At 50.6% G+C, this 23,741-nt stretch overlaps 5 protein-coding genes across 6 annotated transcripts; 2 read left to right on the forward strand and 3 right to left on the reverse strand.

Annotated features, from left to right (window-relative positions):
• Positions 1-865: 865 nt before the first annotated feature.
• L3040_008387 (uncharacterized protein) lies at positions 866-2,559 on the reverse strand (the record flags this gene model as incomplete). The annotated part of the gene is made up of 7 exons (XM_007295322.1): positions 866-1,251; positions 1,310-1,377; positions 1,442-1,815; positions 1,870-1,940; positions 1,994-2,218; positions 2,275-2,413; positions 2,461-2,559. The coding sequence occupies 7 exons, from the start codon at positions 2,557-2,559 to the stop codon at positions 866-868; spliced, it is 1,362 nt and encodes a 453-aa protein (XP_007295384.1).
• Positions 2,560-10,373: 7,814 nt separating this feature from the next.
• Positions 10,374-11,859, reverse strand: L3040_008388 (uncharacterized protein; the record flags this gene model as incomplete). The annotated part of the gene is made up of 3 exons (XM_066154022.1): positions 10,374-11,263; positions 11,337-11,643; positions 11,713-11,859. 3 exons carry the CDS (start codon positions 11,857-11,859, stop codon positions 10,374-10,376), a joined length of 1,344 nt encoding a protein of 447 aa, XP_066010564.1.
• Positions 11,860-12,823: 964 nt separating this feature from the next.
• Positions 12,824-15,575, forward strand: L3040_008389 (uncharacterized protein; the record flags this gene model as incomplete). 2 transcript variants are annotated; one of them, XM_066154023.1, is made up of 6 exons in its annotated part: positions 12,824-12,830; positions 13,233-13,273; positions 13,373-13,776; positions 14,220-14,821; positions 14,882-15,343; positions 15,391-15,575. In XM_066154023.1, the coding sequence occupies 6 exons, from the start codon at positions 12,824-12,826 to the stop codon at positions 15,573-15,575; spliced, it is 1,701 nt and encodes a 566-aa protein (XP_066010565.1). The 2 variants fall into 2 exon arrangements, with proteins under 2 accessions (XP_066010565.1, XP_066010566.1); XM_066154024.1 differs by having other exon boundaries at positions 15,032-15,343.
• A 1,135-nt stretch (positions 15,576-16,710) lies between these two features.
• On the forward strand, positions 16,711-18,278 carry L3040_008390 (uncharacterized protein; the record flags this gene model as incomplete). Its single annotated transcript, XM_007295319.1, has 2 exons — positions 16,711-16,931; positions 16,985-18,278. The coding sequence occupies 2 exons, from the start codon at positions 16,711-16,713 to the stop codon at positions 18,276-18,278; spliced, it is 1,515 nt and encodes a 504-aa protein (XP_007295381.1).
• Positions 18,279-21,533: 3,255 nt separating this feature from the next.
• On the reverse strand, positions 21,534-22,754 carry L3040_008391 (uncharacterized protein; the record flags this gene model as incomplete). The annotated part of the gene is made up of 8 exons (XM_066154025.1): positions 21,534-21,566; positions 21,697-21,872; positions 21,922-22,078; positions 22,253-22,270; positions 22,322-22,341; positions 22,391-22,422; positions 22,521-22,604; positions 22,663-22,754. 8 exons carry the CDS (start codon positions 22,752-22,754, stop codon positions 21,534-21,536), a joined length of 612 nt encoding a protein of 203 aa, XP_066010567.1.
• Positions 22,755-23,741: the final 987 nt, after the last annotated feature.

The raw sequence follows: 23,741 nt of genomic DNA on the forward strand, positions 1-23,741 counted from the left end.
CGCGGAGTTAAATGCCTGGATGGGCAGCAGTGGGGAGAGGAGTAGTATGGAAGAGAATGCTCAATTTGCATAGCGGCATTACAACGCGGCCGTGTCGGAGCTGTCGGGGAGTTTTGCCCCGGGGAGTCAGGCTGGGAGTGAGCAGGTGACACTGACGAGCTGCGCTATGTTTGTTGTATGTAAATTCCTGACCGGGATGACATTCTCGTGAACCAATTTCCATACGCAGCACGGCGTCGAGATTCTAAGTCGAGTCATTGCCGACGAAGGATGAATTCCCAAGTTGACGTGCATATTGCCAGTGTCGCCGTGGTCCAAGCGAGATTTAACGTCCTCACATCAGGGCCCCTCTTCCTCTTGTACCAAGGAGAAAGGGGGTGTAAGTCGCGAACCTCACACTTGGCATCTCTCTGCTCGGATATGGATACATGCAGGGGTCCAGCGTTCGGAGCCCGAACCAACGCACCTCTTTAATAAATCCATGGCCTGATTGACGAGCTCAACTTGATATGGCTGACTCGGGATATGGATCAGGATTCTCAGGACTTCCTGTTCGACAAGCTTCTTTTGCCAACGGTCAATTCCGTCGCAACGACATCGGGGAATTGAAAGCTGAGAACAAAAGCAATAGACGTGTGGGTAGGAGCAGCGCCGGCCAGTATCGGGGTGTTCCTCGGCTCAGGAGACTGATAGGTGGGACCAGTACCCAAGAAAATAATATAATATCAGGGGAAAGTCGTGTGGTGGAATCGAAACCGAATTGCGGGTTGGAACAGCTCGACTGGCAGCCAGAACAGTCTTGGGAAATAATGTGAGTGGGATCAAAGAGGAATGTAATAGACACCTCCCCAGCCCGATACCTAGACTATGGCTTCGTGAGCTGCTCATTGCTGCCTCGCTTCTCGCCTTCGTCCTCCTCAGGAGAAGTGCTGGGGGCACTACTAGAACCCCTCTTCATCTCATAAGACACGCGATTCTCGGTCGTGACTTGGATCGATTGGCTCATGGTACTTTGAGGCTGGACAATTGCAGGTTCGACAACAGGAAGTATCGGTTCGACGCCAGGAAGGGAAGTGTTCAACTTGGCTCCCCAGCTTCGAATCATGGATCTGCGAGAGTCGCTGAAGGAGGTAGGTAGATTGGCAGTAGGCATCCACTTCATCAGCAATGGTCGGATGCACATCAGACAGGCGCAAATGATTGCAGTGAAGGTCTCGATTTGCGACCAGTTGACGACATCGATGTAGACCCCTATTTTATTTTACGGTCACTCGGATGAGATGGGAGACAGAAGGACTGGAGTACTTACACGTCAGGTCTATGGTCTCACCGTACGAGGTAACGTAATTTAGTCTGATTATACTCGTAATGCATGCGCTGGCAATATGTTAGTCCTCATAAATTTCGGATAATGCTTTTTGAAGGGGGGTGGAGCGCGTACAATGAGCCCAGAGCAAACATAAAGCCAAGCGCGACTCGTTTCCCGCGGCCGAGGTTCAGGGCTTTCAATTCAGTGATTGGGAGGAGCATAATCGCACAGTCCTCGAAGATGCTTATTCCAGCGCCAGCGTAAATCATAGCATTGCGGTTTACGCAGTGCTTGGAGACTCCCAGATCCCAGTTGGAGCTAACAGGCGTGCATTGAAAAGCCACGGTGAAGGAGAATGCGGTAAGGTGGAGTCCCAAAAGGAGCAACCCGATCTTCACTACGGTGCGGAACCGTGGGCCAGGGAAAATGCGTAGGTAAAGCAGCAATATGGACGCTTTCGCAAATGTCTGGATGACTACGTAAATCATGGAAACAGCGTAGAAGATCTTAGAGCTCGGTTAAAACAGTAGGTTTTGGTTCGAGGTTAAGATCGATCTTACCTTCATAATCTTAACCAAATTTTCTGGTGAGACGTTGTAAAAGTGTTTCCCCATCCCTAATTGAGGCGAGGCTGGAAATGATGATCAATATTATCCATGATTCGGGAAGTTGCGGGGCACTTACGATAGAATGAAAGTACGGTCAGAGGAATCATGAACACGAGAGACACGAGGATCGCGTAGTCATCCCACCAGAACCTATGTGCGATCACTGCTCTCGAGATGAAGCGGAGGATGATAATCGGATAGGTGATTACAGCTAAGATGCTTGCTGCTCGTATCATTGCGCTAGCTCGTGAGGGTTGCGGAACTCCATCACAGACTTTAGTCTGAATGACAGTCAAAGAAGCTGGCGAAATTAGCTACGGTCTCATTTGAATATTCGGTTTCGAAGCCTTTACTCACTGTATTGATCCGTAGTATTACATGACCCCAGCACACAGGTAGATATCTCCAACAATAGATCGTGGCTCGAGCACAGGCAGTTTCGAATATCGGTTAATTCACATTTTGCAGGAGGGAGTATCGCGAGCGCACATTGTGTCTACCAGTCTGTCAGTAGTGGCAAGCATCCAGATCTGGAAGACTTACCGTGCAAGCTGGAAATTCCGTTAACAGTTGTGAAGTATTCCCCTGGGCCAAAGCAGATCCCATAAGGACTGCAGAACAGATTAAACTCGACAAAAGCATTGCGGGATGAGGATGAAAGTTTCGGTGGTCATCAAGGCTGTGAACTTGAGCTTATAACATCACGGCCTCAGGAATGGGCAGGGAACCTGTGAAGCGCCGCTGGGTATTTCAGCAATATAAGGTATTGAAATCGACGATCAGACTATCAAGTGAGGGGCCCGAGGTGCCTTTTTGCGGGTCAATAGTCTGTGAATTTGAGTTAAAGCCAATCAGAAGGGAAGCTCTCCCCGAGCAATCATATTCCATCCCAACGGGTCGGAGTGCCTGACGCGTGTCCGAGGGCCAATACGACCCGGAACGCACAGGCGGATTACCATCATCTATGGCAAGTGGCGAGCAAAAATAACGGCTGGCAGTATGTCGAGTATTGTGATGGCTCGTGAGAAGAGGCCAAAGCGTATATGTGAGTGATATCAACGCCCCGGCGCTAGAAGAAAACAAAATATCCTTGAAGATCCGCACAAGTCGTGCTTGAAGATGACATGACCAGCCCTGGCCAAGCTTTTGGCCTGTTGTTATACCTAGTCTCCCTGAGCTTGATTTAAGGGACGGGCTTTTTGCTGATGCACGGCCCTCGCCACCAGATTACTTGTTGACCAAAGAATTTGTTGACGGAGAAACCTCCGAGTACAAGTTATCAACCCCAAGTGTCAACTCGAAGCTGGGACAACGACAAGTGTGATTTTCAGATAAGCGTGCAACATAAGACTGCAAACAGATGATGTGATCGAAGAGCCGGTATGATAAGGATAGATATGCAGACACGACTCGATACAGGATACACCCGCATGTGAATAGGTTGATTGTGCATTTGAAGTTGTTGAGTATTGCTTCTGCATCTCACCGACTTCACCGGCATCAAACCTGAGCGGCCAAGGCGGTTGAGCCACCGGCATTCCGCGCGGAGCTGTCTTCGGAAGTCAATTTTCCGCAGGGCTGGAGGATAGGATGCAAGGCAAGTTCAGAATTTTCAATAAAAGAAATATGACTTGCTGCTGATATTCGTGTGGCTGGCCGGCATATCTGTTCCCATGTCGAACATCAACCCGAATATAAAGTCAGATTTGGGACTAGGAATCGATATCCCCGGCTCCGTCAAAAGATCGACGCACAGGGACAGGTATGCCGGCAGCACGACTCACGAGTACTGTGTCTCCGGAGACAGGAGTCCGGCAAACCGGAAACCGGAAACCGGCCTGCAATCAAGCCTTGACGAACAATATGAAATAAGCAATTCATTCAACGCTGCTGCAATGCCATGCTCCCGTATGCCTTACGTGCATGCCGAGGGCCAGACACGTATTTCTGGTGGGCCTGTGTCGGCGCTTTGGCAAACAAAAGAAATATAAGAGGCGGAAAAACCGCTGCAAACCGGCCGTTGAGGCGATGCTTGTGGAATTATTGGGTCTTGGCAGGTTCTGCCACTGAAATTCTCAGATTCCGAAAACAAATGTGCAAAAGTAACTAAAACATACGGAACGAGAAAATACGCAGGATCTATTACGTACCTGCCTGCCGCTTTTTCGCTATCTTTTCGGTATCTCCTAGAGCAGCTATTGCCCAGCGAAATCTCGAATCGCTCAATCAGGCGTGGTTACTCATGGAAAAAGATTCCGATCTATCCAAGATGTGTTAAAGAGATCCCCCGGATCTTTGACGAAACACCAGGGGCAATGCCACAGCTTAGACTGCAGTCCGGTGACTGACCCGGCAGCCTGAGACTTTTGTGTTCCATCCGGTGTCGATTCTGTGTTCGTGTCTTATTTGCTCTGACCCTCGGGTTCATCAACTTCGGAGGTGCTCAGCTCAAGCTCAATCACGCTCAAGCATCGCCAGCTGGAGCAAAGGCAGCTTGAAGGAATCGCACTGTGGCAGAGCATTCGCGTCCCGACTCTCTGAGACGCCATCTGCCCATGTCTCGCAGTCTAGCCGATGTGATACCATGATATCGCGGGTATTGATTTCAATATGTTCGAGCCATGCCTAGGATATCAAATCGGCATGGAGCCGGGACCAGGTTTGTATTCTCGCTGAAAGGGCTTTGCAGATGCAGAGAAGGCAACAGCCAGCGATTCAACCAGCCCGCAGCTTCATGGCATGCATCCTTACTCGAGACGGTATTGCCTCATCCTTATCATCCGAGCACAAAATGTCCTACTCGAAAGACCGGGAATGTGGACAGTGTATCGGAGATGTCGAATCCGCGAGGAGGGTAGCAGAGGAACAGAGCTGCACAGTGGCATGTTTTCGAACGCATTATTGATTTCTGGCGTTCTTCCTATTATCTGCATTCGCTTGGACTGCAGAAAGTTGACAATGCGGGATTGCCGTAGATAGGGGTTGATGTGAGGACTCACTCAGGAGTAACGCGAGGGTCGGCTGAGCTCACACCTCGAAGCGGCGGATAACAAGCCATCACGTGAGCACGCGAACGATTTGACTTCGTATTTGCGCCTCTCTTGCGCTCAGCAACAATCTACCAAGATCTAGAATCGCCATCATGTATTTCGTGCCCGTACACCACCAGTCCTCTTGGGCACCAACCCTATGGCGGCGGTCTCTGCAGGTCACCCGGAACCACAGACCTTGGAATGGCCAGAGTGGGAGTGACCATGTCCGAACACTAAACCTCGGCCAACAAGCTCGATTGGAAGCAAACCATCGTCAGCGATTGCAATCCCGGAACAAGACTTACAATTTCTCTCTCACTTTCAGAATGAGATCGATGTCATCTACCTCGACTTGAAGCGAGACCAGGGACCGGGTATCCCGTCTGGTACAGGAGAAGAATCAGTTCACGAATTCAGCCGGCATTGTAGTCCAGCGTTCACGCTCAAAGTATGATAGATTAGTCTCATCAGGAAAAATACACACTAACATCTTATTAAATGATCTTGCAGCTTCGTACTTGCCGAATGTCTGTCTATGAATGTTTTCTTCAAAGTCTCGACGAGAATATACCCGGCTCGACAGATTCCTTGAAATCAACTTGGTTCACTATCGAGAGCGGTATCCTTTCTCCCGAATGTAACACGAGCCGAGACGTCTCTATAGGCTCACCAGACCATTCTTTCTCTTGGCCAATTCAACCAGAGCTAGACCGAAGCTTTGAAATTTTCGATCATCAGTCTTCTTCTTCCTGGTCGAAGCAACAGTGTTGTTTCCAAGGTTCAAGTTGGCTGGCCTATTTTTCCGGTTCCAACGGCAATCTTCTTGGAAGAGGGAGGAAAACTGTAGTGACATGGGATCACAGCGACCGAATGTGCGCTTCGGAAACTCGGATGACTAGAGAGGTCTTTCCAGATATCGATATAATATAATACACCTTACCTTTGGGTGTGGCATTGAGCGCGAGAGCACGACAGGTGCGGGTTGTTAGACACCAACAAATTTTTTTACGTATGTATCGCTGTCGTCTGTTGATACCTTGCTCGAAATCTGTCAAAGGATAGCACTGCAGAGTCACGCACGACTGATATTGCGTGCTTCTACCGAGTAAGCACATTTTCCCGAGGCCATCTCGAATTTCCTCCCATATACTTTTCTATCATCTTCAAGTCCCACATACACTCTTAGATCCTGGACACCTCGCGTAAATCCATGTCCGATTTTTTGACCCGTGACTCAACAGAGTGACAAGGCGAAGCAAGCTCTTACCCTCTTCCACCTTGTCAAGTTCAACACGGCGAGATAACTAATGAAGCATATCCTCTTCAACCAAAGTCACGAGTGAGATACGATGCGGATGAGCGTATGAGCCAGAGGAAGAGCAGCAATTCCAAACCCGCACGGCCTGGAGATCCAATTCTCTCGGCCCCGGCTTCTTCTAGATTCAAGTCGCCCTCCTCCACTCAGCCTCGACAGCAGGCATGCGTCTCCCCCCCCCCCCCCCCCCCCCCCCCCCCCCCCCCCCTTCGCAACCTATATCGGTGGCCTTCTGGCTGGTTTTACCATGTCCCGCTGGGGAACTGCTCTCTCACCTCGTTCGTCTGGGGTGCTTCTCCATGGTGCTCGGAAACGGACTCGTCATCCCTCCGTTTCCAGGACGAGAGATGGATAGTATCTTGTGTATCTGTTTCCGGCAGAGGATTATGTATCCGAGTATCCTGTTCACAAAAATTGCAGCGTTTTTTTTTTTTTCTTTGGCGCAGTCCGGTACGCATGACCTTGGCAATAAACCTTGGAACCTGGACTGAAATCGAAACTGAGCCACGAGATAGAACGAGCCGTTTCAACCTCCTTGGTGTACCTGTTGGGGGTTATCGGCGCAGTCTAGAGCGTCGTATGCACCTCAACTATTATTCAGAATCATCTCACCTTGCGCCTACCAATTGCATTGTCCGGAATACGCGAGAGAGAGAGAGAGGAAACCTCCTCTTACATTCTCCCCCCCTCTAGTTCTCAAGCAACAGAATACCGCTGAAACAAGAAGAAAAGCAACGAAATTCGCCATTCTGTGAGCGTTTTGTGCGATTTAGCGAGACGGGTGTACCTCGAGACACTACGATGTACGCTCTGGCGAGTACCCTGTAGGCTCCTGTTGCACTACTCGCGGTATTTTCTGCGAGGGGGCAGAAGCTGGATCGCGGCTAGGCCGGCTAGATTATATAGGCAGATGCGGTCATATACGACTCCTTCCTCGCTGGTGCAATGGCCCATCGGGGTTCTCGAAACTACCCCCTACCGACCCTACCTACAGCACTAGGCAACTGCTGTTAGCCACTTAAGCGAGAACATCAAAATCAACATTAGACATTCAGCCATCACTTCTCAATTACGCAGTATTTACAAATCCTTATGAAATAAAAAAAAATCACCATTCGATTCTCTAGACTCCTTTTATTCTTCTCGGTTTCTAAGCTTAGTATTCGAATACGCGCACACCTTAATACTTAGTACGCCAGTTTTCGGCCGCGATACATACAAAGCTTCGATTCTATCCGGCATACCTACTCTACTACAAATTATCAAACAGCGACTGATCCAACGCATCCCACGCAGCTTGCACACAAGTCTCCATGCCCTGCCTTGCGTATTCTGCATTCGATGTGTCGATCACAACGTCAAGAAACATTTAGTACGGCTTCTTTTTTCAAAGATGCCACCAAACGTACTCGATCGATCGGATTACGGCCGAAAAAACAAAACAGCTAACTAATTAATGAACAAAGTTATCTTATCTTATCTTATCCTTGCCGATCCAAAGGTCGACCTTTTTCGTCGCAGCATGAATCGTACGCTCTTCGGCTGAGGGCTCTCGGGATTTCCCGATCCGAAGATGCAAAAGCCCACACTCACAATGACAATCGTACTCTGCCTGTCCATCCAGCAGCCATCTCCCTCATCAGCGAGCGGCGCCACGCCCAGTGTCTGGATCCGCCTTGGCATTTGTGCCTCTTGCGAACCACACGACACCCAGGCCTGCCAACTCCAAGTGAGTTCAGCCCCCTCTGACTTAGGCTAAGAGTAACCCACGTTCCAAACTCGGATTCGTCCAAGGGCCATCTGATGACGATCTGGCTAGCTCCTCCGAGAGAGAGAACCCAAGCCTCCGTCCGGTCTTTTTCATGTCTCCAAATACGGCGTCCAGCCATTGCCTCGCTGCGCTGTGTTTACCAAGCTCTCTCTCTCTCTCTCTCTCTCTCTCTCTGTACGACTATGCAAACGGCCAGTCCGAACCATCATCATACGGACGTGCTCATCTCCTGCTGCCTCACCATACCGATGACCGCGTCTCATATGGGTGGAAGTCAACAAGGGAAGTTGGGGGGAGGTGGTGTTCTGGTCGCGCCAAGTCGGACGCTGGTGGTGGCTGTGGTCCCCCTCCCAGGCGTTTCTCGCACCACCACAGCCTCCGCAGATCCAGGCGCCGCATGGTTGCAAATGCGTGGAAGACCTGGGGAGGGGTCGCTTGGCGGGTGTTTTGCAAGCGGAGATGGGTTTGGGACAAGTCCTCCTCGCTTACCGAACCGAAGTGTCGCTGACCGGAGGGGCGCAGATCGAACTGGGAATGAGGGGGTTCGTAGGAGGGGTATAGAGAGGGGAGCGATAGAGGGAGCTTGAGGGGATGTTGCAGCAACGAATGTCGAGCCAGATCTTAGTTGTAGTAGTTGTAGTAGTAGTAGTAGTAAGGGTAATAATACCATCCATCAATCCCCATCCCCCAAATTAAAACCCAGCACACCCTCCTCATACTAGTACCTGCCAAAGTATACCGCAGCCCTGCAAAAAAAGCGAAAGGCCTCTCTCTCTCTCTCTCTCTCTTAAACCCTCCACCGAACCAATCTTCCAAGCGCCAACCCCTAGTCAATCCTCACCTTTTCCCTCTCCTCTCCTCCTTTTCCCTCTTTCCCTCTTCACCCCCTCCTCATCTCACCCTCCCATCCCATCCCACCTCATACCCTCCTCGAACGCCGTTCGAAGAAAAAAAAAAAAAAAAAAAGTCTTTCATCGTAGAAGAGAGCGTCGGTGATGTGTAACCACTTTGATTACCGTACTCCCTTCCCCTGCGGAGAGGATAGGTAGATAAATCGATAGGTAGATACCTTAAATAGTGCAAAAGAAATGACAACAGTCACGTAAATAAGTAGGTAGGTGTACGGATCTATTTTCCTCCTTTTTCTATTCATCTCGATTGGATTTTGCGTTCTTGAAATTTTTTTCTCTCTTTTCTCTCTCTTTTCTTTCTCTTTTTTTTTCTCTTTTTTTTTTCTCTTTTTTTTTTTCTCTTTTTCTTTTCTCTTTTCTTTCTCTCTTTTCTCCCCCTCTTTTCTCTCTCTTTTTTCTCTTTTTTTTCTCTTTTCTCTCTCTCTTTTCTCTCTCTCTTTTTTTTTCAAATCCTTCGAGATCTGTAGTTTTCTCTCTCTCTCTCTCTCTCTTTCTTTTGTGGTTGAGAGACCTTTTTTTTTGAAAGGGGGGTGGGGAGGAGGGGGACTTTCCAGAGCGAGCGGAAAGAGTGTGTATATACCTACCTACCTTATATAGACATACATATATACATATATACATATATACAAACACATCCATCACACAAACACACACACAAACACACATACACAGAATCCATACCTACAAATCCCATTTCCCTTTTCCCTGCCTTTCCGAAGAGATATTCAACCATAGGATGATGCTGATGCTGATGCTGATGCGAGACAATTTTTCTTCCCCCATTTCTTTCCCTCTCTTTCCCCTCTTTCAATCACTCAATCGCTCAGTCACTCTCTATCATCCCATCCCATCCCATCTCGCCCCCATCCCATCCTATCCCATCGATCCCATCCCACCCCTTTAAACTCTCCCACGCGCCTATCTTCCTCATCTCTTCCATTCCCATCTCCTCCATCCTCAACCTTGTCTTCATCTCCAACTCCATCTTCGCCATCCCCTCCCACAATATCCGCCAACACAACACAACATAACAAACAGACCTTTTCGATCCCCAAATCCCAAACCCTAAACCCCAAATCTCAAATCTCCAATTTCCCCAATTGTCTTCTCTTCTTCTCTTCTCTTTTCTTCTTCTCTCCTCTTCTCTTCTACTCTCTCTCCTCTTCTTCTCCTTCATTCAAAGTTCCGAATCTGGAATTCATCAATCATCTCAGCATCTCATCAACTTCGACTGTCATTTGACTTTCATATAGTCATGCCGTACGTGTATAAACGGACATCCACACTACACACTACACACACTACACACACTACACACACTACGCTATTCGCGCGCCTCTTCACTCACTCTGCTCCCTGCGTCAAAACTTCCAAGAACCGAGTCCCACGTCGAGCCCGATGCCGTGCCGTGCCGTACCGCAGCCAGCTCACCCCCAAACCTGCCGACAGCTGAGATTCACCCTCTTGCTTCTCATGTACCCCCTCCACGGCTCAAACACCTTCCTCCTCCCCACACCCACCCCTTCCCCATCCCCGGGCCCAGCCGCTGGCCAATCGGCCAAGAACTCCGGACACGTGCCCGCCAGGACCTTGGGCATGGCATGCCAACACCAGCGCGCCGCGCCGTCCATCCACACGCAGTCCCCGCTGCGCAGCCGCAGCACACACATCTGCATCGGCCGCTCCGGGTCGCCCTCACCCGCCTCCCGCTCCCCTTCCGCCTCCACCTCCGCCTCCACCGGCCCCGCCCCCTCCCCCTCGACGTCCCGCGAGACGACAAAGAGGCCGTCGCAGCCCAGGCTGAAGCTCGCGAGGCCCTTGGAGCACGCCTCGGACACGTCGCGGTGCACGGGCATGAAATCCTTGGGCGAGTAGAGCAGCACAACACCCGACTCGGGGGTGAAGCTCGCCTGGAACAGCGTCGTCACCAGCGCCGCCACGTCGGGCGGGAAGGGCGTCGGGGATGTCGGCGGGTAGGCGCGCGTCGCCCAGTCGTACTGCGAGCCGAGCGTCAGCCAGCGCAGCTTCTTGACGAGGAACTGCGTCGTGTTGAGGGGTTTGAGGGGGGAGGAGGGGTCGAGGGGTGCGTAGACGTGGTTTTTGGAGTGCCGGGGGTAGCTGAAGAAAGAGTCGTGGTCCGAGGCCGATGCAGATTCAGAACCAGATGCCGAGCCTGGGGGCGGGGGCGGAGAGGGGATGCGGTAGGAGGAGGAGAGGTTGGTGGCGTGCAAGGGGTTGGAGAGGTCTCGGTGCAGGATGGAAGACAGCATGAGGTACTGGCATTCGGGCGGGAGCAGGGAGGGGAAAATGCGGAGGCCTGGCGGCAAGCGTCAGTCATGTCGTCGTCGTCGTCGTTGTCGACGTCCTTCCGGACTAGGCATCTTCCTTACCGGGGAAATCTTTGTGCTCGTAGATGGTACACGGCGCCGGGTCTGCGTCGGCCATCTCGTCCGCGACCGGACCCGCGTTTTCCTCTCGACACGCCCCACGAAAGGCCTTCCTCGCCGCCGCGATCAGCTCTGACGGGACCGTGTCGACGGGAACCAGTTTCTCCCTCTGCGCCTCCGTCAAGCCGCGTTGAAAATCGACGACGTCGAGATCTCCATCCACGGCCGCGTCGTCCATGCGCTGGTACCTCTTGTACAGATCACACACGGCCTGTGGCGGGATCGCGTGCGTATCATGGTCATGCTCTTTCTACCCCTGACCGTCAGTGTCGGACTCTGTATCTGGCTCTATCCTCTCTCTCTTTCCCGACACACTTACCTGTCTCGCGTCGTCCATGATCAGGTGACTCCGGGTTCGATGCCGGGACCGATACGGCTTCGTCGGCGAGGAGATCCGGGTCGGTGAATCTGTAATGAGCGGGGCGGGCTTGGCGAGTCGAGATATGGGTCTGGAGAGTCTGCGCATGAAGGGATGGGGGTGGTTCGGGAGGGAGATCCTGTTTGTTGGTGAAGGAAGTACGGTACTCTGTAGGTAGCGGTAGCACGGTGGCCGATTCGGATCCTAAAATTCTTGAAACGCTCTTGCACATTTTAACCGAGAAGCGCTTGCTTAGCGCGGCCTTTCGCTCCTGCTCTGTTGACATGGCGTCGGCCGGGTTGAGAGCGACCTCCGTGTAGTTAAGCTTAGAATCGACTGTCGTATTGGTTTTCAACGGTTGTATTTTTTCCCTTTCTTTCTGACTGTCCAACTCATGATAGCTTTGCATGTTCACAGTCAGCACACTGGCTATGATGATATATTTTGGAGGCTTTTTTCCATTGATTGAGCCAGTACTCCGTACCCCCGGGGCCATCTCCCCTGTGGTACCCGATGGTCCTGCTTACTACGGAGTCCGCGTGGTTGGCCATACCGAGGCTATCCCGCTGTTGTTGTTGTTGTTGTTGTTGATTTTGTGTTGTTGTTGTTGTTGCTCTTATTATTTGTTGATATTATTGTTATGATTGATTGGTTACCTGTTTAGTGGTTGGTTGCTACGGGCGATCCAGGGATAGGGGTCCCTGGGTAATGAGGTGGATCGTGTCCGGGGTGAGGGTTGGCTGCTAGTTGGAAATCAATAGATCGGCTGGTCGGCTGGTTATCGGGGGTTGTACAGGTATCACAAAAAGCAAGAGTTGCTGGTGACATGTGAAGGAGCAGGAGGGAAGGATAGCAAGAAAGAGATGGGATGGGATGGGATGAGGTAAGACGAGATCAATTGGGATGGGGATAGGCTGACGCTCCCATCCAAGGGCTGGGAACCACGATGGCGGGGGATGGGGGACGGGATGGATGTTGATTTTGAGGATTCATTTGAGTAGTCGATGTCATACTGTGAAGCTCTGCCGTTGTCAAAGCTCCAACCGCACAGTCCTCCTTCCCCATCTGACCAATGATCGGTCCCCACTTGCTGCTGCTTCCAGATTTCGCTTAGCGCAAAACCCACCGCCCCACATCCACCCGCCCCGCTTCATTTCGATCTCACCCCCCCCTGGCTGTTAAAGTTCAGAGGTCAGGACACCCTCCTGTCCCTCTTGCTCATCCATCCACACGCCCTCTCTCAAGCCATCACATCTCAAACCATCCCATCTCAAACCATCCCATCCCAACTTCTTCTTTTCCCCCCTCCATCACCTTGCGGATTTCAAACCATTACTTCCCTTCCCGTTATTCAGGTCAATTTCCATTCAGCTTTGACTCTTCACAATTCTCACCCCTCACTTCACCTCCCCTCACCTTCCCCCCCCCCTTACCTACATCTACACCCTCACCTTCACCCTCCCAACCAAGTCAAAGAACAGCTACAACACAGCATCTTACCTACCCCCCCAAGAAGCGCTCCGTACGCTTTTCCTCTCCTTCTCCCCAGAAGCAAGAGACCCCTTCTTGTCTTCCTTTCGCGCACGTCGAAAGGCATTCGAGAAGAGTTCTCGCCCGATAGCTCGTCAACCTGGACTTTGACGCCCGCGTCCCGATCCCCTTCAGCGTCTTCCCATCGTCGTACCGGAGCGACGAGGTAGCAGCTGCCGCCGCCGCCGCCGCAGGAACCGCCGCCAGCAACACCACCCAGACGCACGTCGAGGGTGAAGTGAAGCTTCCAGGACACGCCCACGGTCAAGAGCAGCGCCACGGACGGGAGAGCCATCTCGAAGCTTTCGCTCAGCAAGAGGTCCGCCTGCCTGCGCGCGACGAGCAGTACCAGGAGGACGTCTACATCCACCACGAGGAGGAGCAGAAGAGGAGGAAGCAGCAGCAGCAGCAGCAGCAGCAGGGACATCCGCAGATCCAGCAAAACCACCGGTCCAGCCACCGAGAAGAGACTACGTACCTCCAGGAAGAACGCAGGTACGTGATGAGGCGGGTTTTGGTTTTTCTTGAGAAGCACATTTTCATCTACACACACATCCATACCTCCATACCCACATCCAGAATCCTCTGTCCCCCCCCCCCCAACCTGCCCATCCACATCCACACCCCGTCCTTCGGGGTCGATTCGTTGTTCGTGCATGGGCGGGATGGCCCCCCCGGCCCCCTCGAGCGGACTCAGTTCTGCCACGGGGCTGGGAGCTCCACTTGGCTTCGTGTTCCCAGCTCTTGTTTACGGGTGCGAAATTGGGCCGTCTTAGCGCCCAGGTTGGATCGACGCGCCGCCCCTGATTGATTCGATGTCTATTTCCTTTCAACTCTGTTGACACAGTAACCCCCTTCACCGACCTCCCTCCTTCACCTCCCCCGAGACTCATCAACCCTGAACAATCCTTTCTAATTTTGCTTTGGCCTCTCTTCAGACCAGTAACCACCAAACACACCACCACCCACATTGACATCGAGCTCCCACACCGTCCGCACTTCCGCCGACAACACAACCAGCACACCCACGATACCACCGTCCATATCGAGGGCCCGCAACCTCAACGTCGCCGCTACCAAGGGACCGAGATCGACATCGCCGAGCGTGCGTACCGTGCCCGCTACCAGCCAAGCTACCGTGAGGACGAACGTGTCAACGTTACCACCGTAGACCCTCCCCCTTTTCAACCAGGCTCCTCCTATCAACAGGAGATTCGTGTCAGCGGTTCCACGGTTGACCCTCCACGCTTCCAAGCCCAACCACCACTCCACACACAGACGCGCGTCTCCCAAGAGACCGTAGACCCTCCCCGTTACACGCAACCCACTCGCACTTCCCAAGTCGAGTTCACCCAAGAGACTGTGGACCCTCCCCGCTTCATTGAGCCCGCTCGTCGTTCCCACGTCGAGTTTACCCAAGAGACAGTCGACCCTCCACGCCCCGTTGCACCTCCTCGCCATTCTCACGTCGAGTTCACCGAAGAGACCGTAGACATCCCCCGTACCAAATCGAAGAAGATGGGTTACTACGACGACGAAGGTACGCCAGCCACTTTCTCTCTCTCTCCCTCATATCCCTAACGACCCAAACCTACAACAGGTAAAACCCGCCACTCGATCCGACACGGTCTCCACAAGGCTGCTGATCGTGTCTGGGGTCGTCACCACCACCACGATCACCACCACCACTCTCACAGCCATCCTATCCAGGATGATATCGTTGAGCGAAGGGAAATTGACTTGAGCGTAGGTAGCAGCCGTGCCGGCCCAGCTCCCGTCCACGCCCCTGAGCCCGCCTACAGCTCCAACACCGTCTCCATCCCCTGCCACCACATCCGCCTCGGGGACCTCTTGATCCTCCAAGGTCGTCCTTGCCAAGTCATCCGCATCACCACCTCCTCTGCCACCGGCCAGCACAGATACCTCGGTGTTGACCTCTTCACCAAGCAACTGCATGAGGAGTCGTCCTTCATCGCCAACCCCAGCCCAAGTGTTGTCGTTCAGACGATGCTCGGCCCAGTCTTCAAGCAATACCGCGTCCTTGATCTCCAAGACGGTGTTGGTAAGTCGCTCCATCTCCTCACGCCCGCACCGCTAACCCCTGTTCAGTCGTTGCCATGACCGAGACCGGCGATGTCAAGCAATCCCTCCCCGTCATTGACCAGTCTAACCTCTGGCAACGTCTCAGCGAGGCCTTTGAGACCGGCCGTGGCTCCGTCCGCGTGCTTGTCATCTCTGACCGGGGTCGCGAGCTTGCCGTTGACATGAAGACCATCCACGGCTCCCGCCTGTGATCAAATCCCTCTCACTTTCTCGTTCTCCTTACATAGCGTGATCTCGCACAGACGGTGATCTGGATACATAATGGGGCTCAGGCACACCAAATCAAAATTGTTAATTGAAGAACAGGGACTGGAGTTGCAAAATCCTGGTTGGATCTTTTACCGGATGGTAGTGGATTTTCTATCAAGTGCCTCTGCTGCCGAGCCTCACAGTCTCATTCTTGGTTGATGGATCCTGCCTTTGGGTGGTTGATTCGTTGGCTTGGAGGAGGAGATGGTATGGTTCAGCGGCTGTGGCCTCTCACCTATTGTAAATGTAGATAGATAGCATGGAATAAAATCAAACGGATCTTTCAGTCAGCTCAAAGCAGTGAATCGTCGCGTAACTCGTACGCTCTTCAATATAGGTTATCGTCTCGAAGCCGCTCCTGGGCCCGACTACATGGTGTCTGGCGTTTCTGATGGTATGACATTCTACAGCCGCCGAGTACCCAGCATTTGCTATTGCCAATCGAACTTGAAGCAACGCGTTACAAGTATTTTCTGGTGGATATGTAGAGGGAGGACTTTGGCTGATATATTCACGTAGAAAAAGCTGCTCCGTAGAAAAGGCTTCTCTGGCACTCACTCCGTACAGGTTGTCAAGAGGGAACGCGAGTGGAGACGAGACTTTTGATCAGGAATAATCTTCGCTAGCGGGGTTTTGCGTTGTTTACTTGAAGTTTTTTTTTCCCTCTGATTTAAACTTCAATGGTTTTCATGGGGGCGTGGGGGGGTTTTTTTTTTTTTGATCTCTTGAGATGCGGTGGATTGATGCATTCGGTGCTATAAATTCTCGTCCGGGGTCAAGCGACGATTGCTTGAAGAAGAATATACGTAGTAGGGATGGAGTTTAAGGAAGAATGAGGGAAGAAAGTCTTTGTTTTTGGTCCATGGTGTATACGGAGTACGGAGAGTTTTCGACGACCTTAATATGCGCTAGTGTGTCTTGGCAAAGAAGCGAAGACCCCGCGTCTCACGATAATGAGCCATCAGCTATCGCGGGGCTTCACTCCGACCTCCTCCCACCCCTCAACCGTTGCTCCTCCATCCCGCAATCCGCAAACCAGCCCTTCCTCATCACATCAAAAGCTTCACATCCTCAACTATGGGTGCCAACCAGTCCAAGACCCCACTGCCAAACGAGAAGCTCGTTATCGAGCGCCTCCGAGCAATGGAGATCAGAGACCAATCCGACGACTATGTCCAGGTCGACGAGAAAGCTGTTTTTGGATCCGGCAAAAACTCCTTCAGGGCCCCATGGACCGAATTATCTGTTTCCGAGGTCGCTCACTGGGAACACGAGCTTTTGCAAGATCCCAAGAACAGGTGCCTACCTCGCTCTCCCCATTGTGGACAAAGGGATCCGCTGATATCCCTAGACTCGCGCTCTCTGCCCTGAGCGCCGCAGACCCGAATACGGTTTTGACATCCCGAGCTACAACCATCAAGGACCAGCAGATTTTCAACATCAAAATTCCATTCGAGGGGGCTCCCATCACAAACCAGAGACAGTCCGGGCGATGCTGGCTCTTCGCCTCCACGAACGTCTTCCGCGTTGCTCTGATGAAGCGCCACAACCTGGATAAGTTCGAGCTCTCTCAAGCATACCTCTTCTTCTACGACAAGCTGGAGAAGGCCAACTTCTTTCTCGAGCAAATCCTCGACACAACAAGCGACGACCTCGATACTCGAACTATCCAAACACTGATGCAGAGCCCAGTTGGGGACGGAGGACAATGGGATATGGTTTACAACTTGGTTCACAAGTACGGTCTTGTGCCTCAAGTTCTGTACCCTGACTCCCACAATGCTCAGGCATCTGGCTCTATCAACAGCTTGCTGACCACCAAGCTGCGAGAGGATGCTTTGCAACTGAGAGCACTCGCAACATCTGGCACAAAGTCGGCGAGGGAGATTTCGGCTGTCAAGGACAAGATGATACGGGAAGTCCATCTCATCTTGATCCTCACATTGGGACCCCCACCGTCTCCAACCACCGAGTTTACGTGGAACTACTTGGATAAGAATGGTGCCGCCCAGGTATTGAAGACGACTCCCGTCGCGTTCTCCAAGGAGCTCTCAAGCCCCAAGTCGATCCGGATCACCAACTCTACCGTCCACGACATGTTCTCCTTGGTCAACGACCCACGAAACGAGTACAACTCCCTTCTCACCGTCGACAGGCTCGGCAACATCGTGGGTGGCCGTGGTATCACATACGTCAACGTCTCGATGGATATCATGAAGGAAGCCTGCATCAAGATGTTACAAGCCGGCCTTCCCATCTTCTTCGGCTCTGATGTCGGCAAGTACTCGAACGGTGCGTCTGGAATCATGGACACCTCCCTCGTCGACTATGAACTCGGCTTCAACGTCCGATTGGGAATGTCCAAGGCTCAAAGATTGATGGTTGGCGAGAGTGCCATGACCCACGCGATGGTTCTCACTGCTGTGCACGTTGAGGATGGCAAGAGCGTGAGATGGCGCGTCCAGAACTCCTGGGGCGAAGGTGCTGGCACCGACGGCTGGTTCGTGATGAGCGACAAGTGGATGGACGAATTTGTCTACCAAGCCGTTGTTGAGCCTCGCTTCGTGAGCAAGGAGACGCGAGCTATCCTCGACTCGGAGCCAAAGGTTCTCCCGCTGTGGGACCCTATGGGCGCCTTGGCTTAGGAGCCAGCGACGGAACGATCTAGTTGACGGAGCGAGCGGCGGTATCGATGACAACGATTTGGATCTGGCGTGCATTGTGGATTTTATTGTTATGCGGTCGCTCGAGCGAGACTGCATGTTTATTTCAAAAAAGATGGTATTCGATTTACGTTAGCTCGAAACAAAGTCTTTTATCGATTAGCTACGCAAAAGCTTTCGATTGTTAAAAAAATCGATAACTTATTTCCAATAAGCTCTCGAGCATATCAATTAAACCATAGATCAATAATATCAAATCCTGTAGACCAATAAGACTTGGATAATAAAAGGCGACATACGCGAACTTGATTACTCGACGTACGAACAGAAAATAAAATGATACGTATATTATTAAGCAGTATCAACCAAAGAAAAAAAATAAACACTTTCACGATATTCTTTCTACACCTAATCGTCGGCTACCTTGGAACTTCCAAGTACCGGTAATCTGCACCCAAGTCCCGACCGGGCGCAGTACCTAGCGCGTGCGTGCACCTCCCACGGCGGGGGGACAACAACGGGTTGCGGAATACGGTATGGGATGGCGTGGCGTGGCGTCGCGAGGAGTATGACGTGTTGAGTGAGCGCTGTAGCTGTAGCTGTAGCTGTACCGGTCTTTTTCGTGTGGGGAGATTGGATGTGTGGGTGGATGTGTAGGTGGGTGGATGGATGGATGGGGACTTGGGCGAGGAAAACGATTGATGGGAGGTTTTGAGTGAGGGTGGGTTTGTAGTGGGGGGTTTTTTATTTATTTGTTGGGGGGAGGGGGGGGGGGGGGGGGTTAAAATATATATATATATATATATATATTGGACTTCTATAGCGAGGCTTGGGAGGGAGGGGGGATACTTGCGGCTGGGGTTTGGGGAGGATTGAGCTGTAGCGGTAGCAGTAGCGGCGTTTTATTAATTGTATATTTGTATTTCGGCTTGATGGGGTTTGAGACGGGACGGGATGGGATGGGATGGGACGGGATGGATATAAAACTAAGGGAAGGAATACGGAGAAGGGGATGTTAAAAATAAAGGACAAGGCCAAAGCCAAAGTGAAAGAGAAAGAGAAAAAAGCACTTTGTAAAATATCGCTTCGTCAATACCTACTGTATCGACCGGTATCCATCCATCAAGCCCGGAGAGATGAACTTGTGGTGTGGCTCATAGCTCTACCGGTACGTAAGGACCCCCAACGTCCTTGTAAACACCATCACGTAGATAATCTGACTAGCTAGCTAGCTAGACCTCTTGTACGGTACTCATATCCTACTTACTACTTCCTTCTACTAGAAGGAGTTCGCTCCCCTGACACGTAGGGACTGACTACCGGTAGACCAGAACTCGGAGACCGTTTTCACCCACCGAGTTGCAGATGCGAGAGACCGCGTGCCTTGCACGCGGGTGATACGAAACGTTTCGCTCCCGGCGGACCAACATGTCGGTTAGAGGAACACTTCCGGGGTTTTTTTTTTTTTTTTTTTTTTTCTTGAGCCGTTTTTCTGGTCGCGGCTTTTACGATTGCAGTGGGTGTTACCGAGTGAGGCCGCCTGGCGCTCGGGGATTGTTTTTATGGGCTGGTTAGTTGGTTGGTTAGTTGGTTAGTTAGGTTAGTCTCGCTTAGGTAGTCCATGTAAGCAAACGGACGAGCGTTTTATGTCGGCAAGTTACCTGGTCGATGGCTTTTGATGGGAGAGATGACGCGTTTGTTATATAGCTACGGTAGCTGAGCTCATTCTTTTACAGCTCGCAATTGATTCTATCACATGTATATATATGTGTGTGTGTGTATGTATACACCCAATTCTTTGAAGCGTGGCCATCTTTTTTTTTTTTTTTTTTTTTTTTTCGGGTCGAAATAAAAATCGAATTGTGTTCAAGTCCATTTCATAAAGCACTTGAAGATAACCAAGAATAGACGCCGCCGACGCCTTTCTTGTTTTGTCTTTCTCGCGACTTATGATTATCAGCTGTATTCTCACAGTTTATGATTATCAGCTGTATTTTCACAGTTTATGCCGACGAGCTTGCAAAGTCTTCCAATCGACTTCTTGGGGTCTTACTGTAGAGATATCTCATCAGCTCATGGAGTCTTATAGCTGTACAAATCTGGGACGAGGCAATTGGAGCCATTCCTATTTTTTTTTCTCTTTTTTTCGCAGGGAAAATAACCAGTGTGAAGGGGGGTGAAAGAAGCTTACTGAAGAACCTAGTACAAGGGTTAGAAGGGCTACGACTCTTCGCCTGTACGAGGTGCCCTTTACGAACCTCCAGCTCTCGTTCCTGCGGCGAAACAGAATCTGGAATGCCGAAGTTAAATTAAGATATGGCCGTTCCGAAAGATTTCCTTGTACTAGCGATCCGAACGAGCCTTCTTTTTACTTCGGTTACTACGCCGGCTACGATTTATACTTAGCGGGCATATCGATTGACAATACTGAAAGGATTTGCGATCAAAAGAAAACGGAATGGAAGAAATGAAAAAAGGGTTGGAAACGATTTACGATTTTGCGCTTTCGAAAAGGCTACTTACCTGACTCCGGTTCGGCTTCGGTTTTTTTTTTTTTCGATGATCGATATTAATATACTACTACGGTACGGGCGTAATCGTTACACCCTTCAGAATTTCCACTTTAAGCCCCCTGGTTACCCTACCCTCAAGGGTGTGACAAATAAGCCTGCGACGTAGTACGTTACGTATGTTATAATTTGCTCTTCAAGTTTTTCTTTCGATAAATTTTTGTTCTTTTTCTTTTGCGATTTATTTTTTCCGGAAAAAAAAAAAAAAAAAAGCGTGATCGATAGCAGCTGCGCTATATGAATTTTGAATTGCTTTCACAAGTTACAAGGGTTTATGCAATATCGCGGAATCAAAGACTCGAGGCTGCTTGAAAAAGAGCTTTTCCTTAAACGTAGTGTTGACTTTCGATTAAATAGTACTTTATATATGATTCCTTTATTTAGCACTTCGCCGTACCTTATGAGAGGTCCGAAGGTCCAAGCATTGCGTCTTGAATACCCGCCCGACGTTAATAAATACAAGAATAACAACTAGAAGAAGGTTTGTAGAAGATTCCCATTATTGATGATACAAGTATTGGTTTGATCAGACTGGTCTCGTATCACAGGGTTTGGGCATTGTAACAGAAATGTTTGGTATTGCTATGGAAGGTTGTAGCGGTCGGTTCCTTATGGGAGCCGCGGGTGCACGTGCCACTGCTAAGCCTAAAGCTACCTTGCACTTCCATCATTGCCACAACAGCCCTTGGTGATCCGACCCCTATCGTAAAAGAGTAAGCTTGATAATTCATCCGTATTACTGTTCTCTTGACCGACGACGGAAATTCCTCTGAAAAGTCGAGAGGGGGGAGTGGGGAATCTGCGAAACTGAGGAAGGACGTGGAACTTACAGAGCCATCTCTCTTAACGCCATTCTGCTTCATCTTATTCTCTCTCTTCTCTCTCTCCTGATCCACCACCTCCTCCCAAGTTTCCTCCTCCCCATCTGTTTCTACCCCATGATCCTCCTCTGCCTCTGGAGCCACCGCCCCGGATGCCGCGCAAGCCACTGAGGCCGGCAACGAATCTGCGGGGTTCGAGTACCTCCGCGGTCCGTGTTGCTAAGGTCTCTGCACGTTCCACAATGGACAGGCTTTCGGCAGGGGAAGGTGAGGCGTTGACGGAGAGGATCGCCGTAGCGAGGATGAGAACGGTTGAGAGGTTGAAGTGCATGATTACGGTCGGATGAATAGTTTTGAGGTAGAGAGGTCTTGAAAACGAGTGTGAATAGGTCTGGCAAATGAATGTGTGAATAGGTTTACTAAACGAGTGTGTGACGAGGTCTTCTAAACGAGTGTGTGACGACGTCTTTTAAACGAGTGTGAAGAGATCTTTTAAACGAGTGTGAGATGATGAGAGAAGGCTGTGAGGAATCGTTAAGAGAGCAGCTGGATATGGATTATATACTTCTTCACAGGCCAAATACTACAAGGTGTAAGCACAACTTTCAAGGACCAGGAATAGAAAGGTCTATACTAGGATAAGATTGTAAGCCCCTTAAGAGTTTATTAAAGAGGCATGCGAGGAAGTACGAATACTCCGTACAGAACGTCGCAAATAACTTGCGATCGCTTTCCCTATATTAAAAAGATCAATAAAGAGTGCACTGCTTCGAGTAGTGGGTCGGGCATAAATTTAAACTCCTTCCGTATACTGGGGAACACGGGGCGTATACTTGGGAACATGGGGCGCAGATATGCTGGCCCGCTGGAATAAGCCACCGGGAAAACCTTCAGAAAAAGAACGGCACATTTTGACACTATATTTGATTCATGGTAAGCTTTTTAAATAGATATACGTTGACCCGGAATACCTACGAAGTACGAATACCGGTATGCTCCGGCTCCGGCTCCCCGAAATCGTCTATTGTTAGAAACCTGGAGACCTTAGGCTCTATCAGCTCTCTCATCTGGTCACGAGAAAGCAGGTATCACACAACATGATATTACGTTGTTTAACGGGCGATTAAAGCCGCATGGAATCGGACCACAAGGTATTTATCCTAATGATAATCTTTGATCCCAAGGCGGACATCTCTGTCGTTCAGCTTTCGGTCTTCATGTCCGCAGATGGGATAAGCGCTTGGCAGACTTCGAGATCGAGATCGAATGTTGCTATTATAGGAAGCGGGATGCCAACGATGCATAATTTGCAAGCTATATTTTCTTATCAGTCCCAAGAAGAAGGGTTTGTGCGGAGAAGACGGCTAAGATTGTAGGTGCGGAGGAGTGGGGAAAGGTGGACAGATTGGGTTGGATCAAAGGAGGCTCATCCGGTAGGAAGGGAAGAACATTTCCTTCCATTGGATTGTATGTGCCGGCGCTGGAGGGGATGGAGAAGGAATAGCAATGCTCTGATGGGTGTGCATCACTTCTCATATTACTTACTGGAACTGAGTCTTGGGGCGGGGGAACTAGGCTGCTCCACGAAAAATAATGCTGTGGGTATGGAGGAAGCCGATCACAAGTAACCCTTTCACAGAGCCCAAGGGAGTGTTACTGGGGCTTATTCGTTTGAAGTAGGTGAGTTACCGGTAGTTAGTACGTAGTAGTTACTACCTCCGCATGAGGCTTAGGAAACCAGGGGGTTTAAAGTGGAGATTTAGACTTTTGAGCCACCCTCAGGATTAGTGCTTAGTAATGGTAGGTAATTAGGGCCAGTTTGATCTAGGCCAGGTATGCCAGGTATTGACGAAACCAAAACAGGTGTCTTAGAAACCAGCTATAACCGCGCTATCAAAAGAGGTATTTTGAAAGCCTTGAAAAATCGAGACTTGTTTCATAGTCAGTGCGCTGGCTTTTACCTGCGGGCTCTCGGTAATAATCAGGATAAGCCAGTGTCCCAGGTCAAGCAAGTGTCCCATTTCACTTATTTCCAATTGAAATAAGCTATATTT

This window comes from Drepanopeziza brunnea (assembly GCF_022702325.1).
Source record: "Drepanopeziza brunnea f. sp. 'multigermtubi' strain 214-2 chromosome Unknown ctg15, whole genome shotgun sequence".
Taxonomy (NCBI): domain Eukaryota; kingdom Fungi; phylum Ascomycota; class Leotiomycetes; order Helotiales; family Drepanopezizaceae; genus Drepanopeziza; species Drepanopeziza brunnea.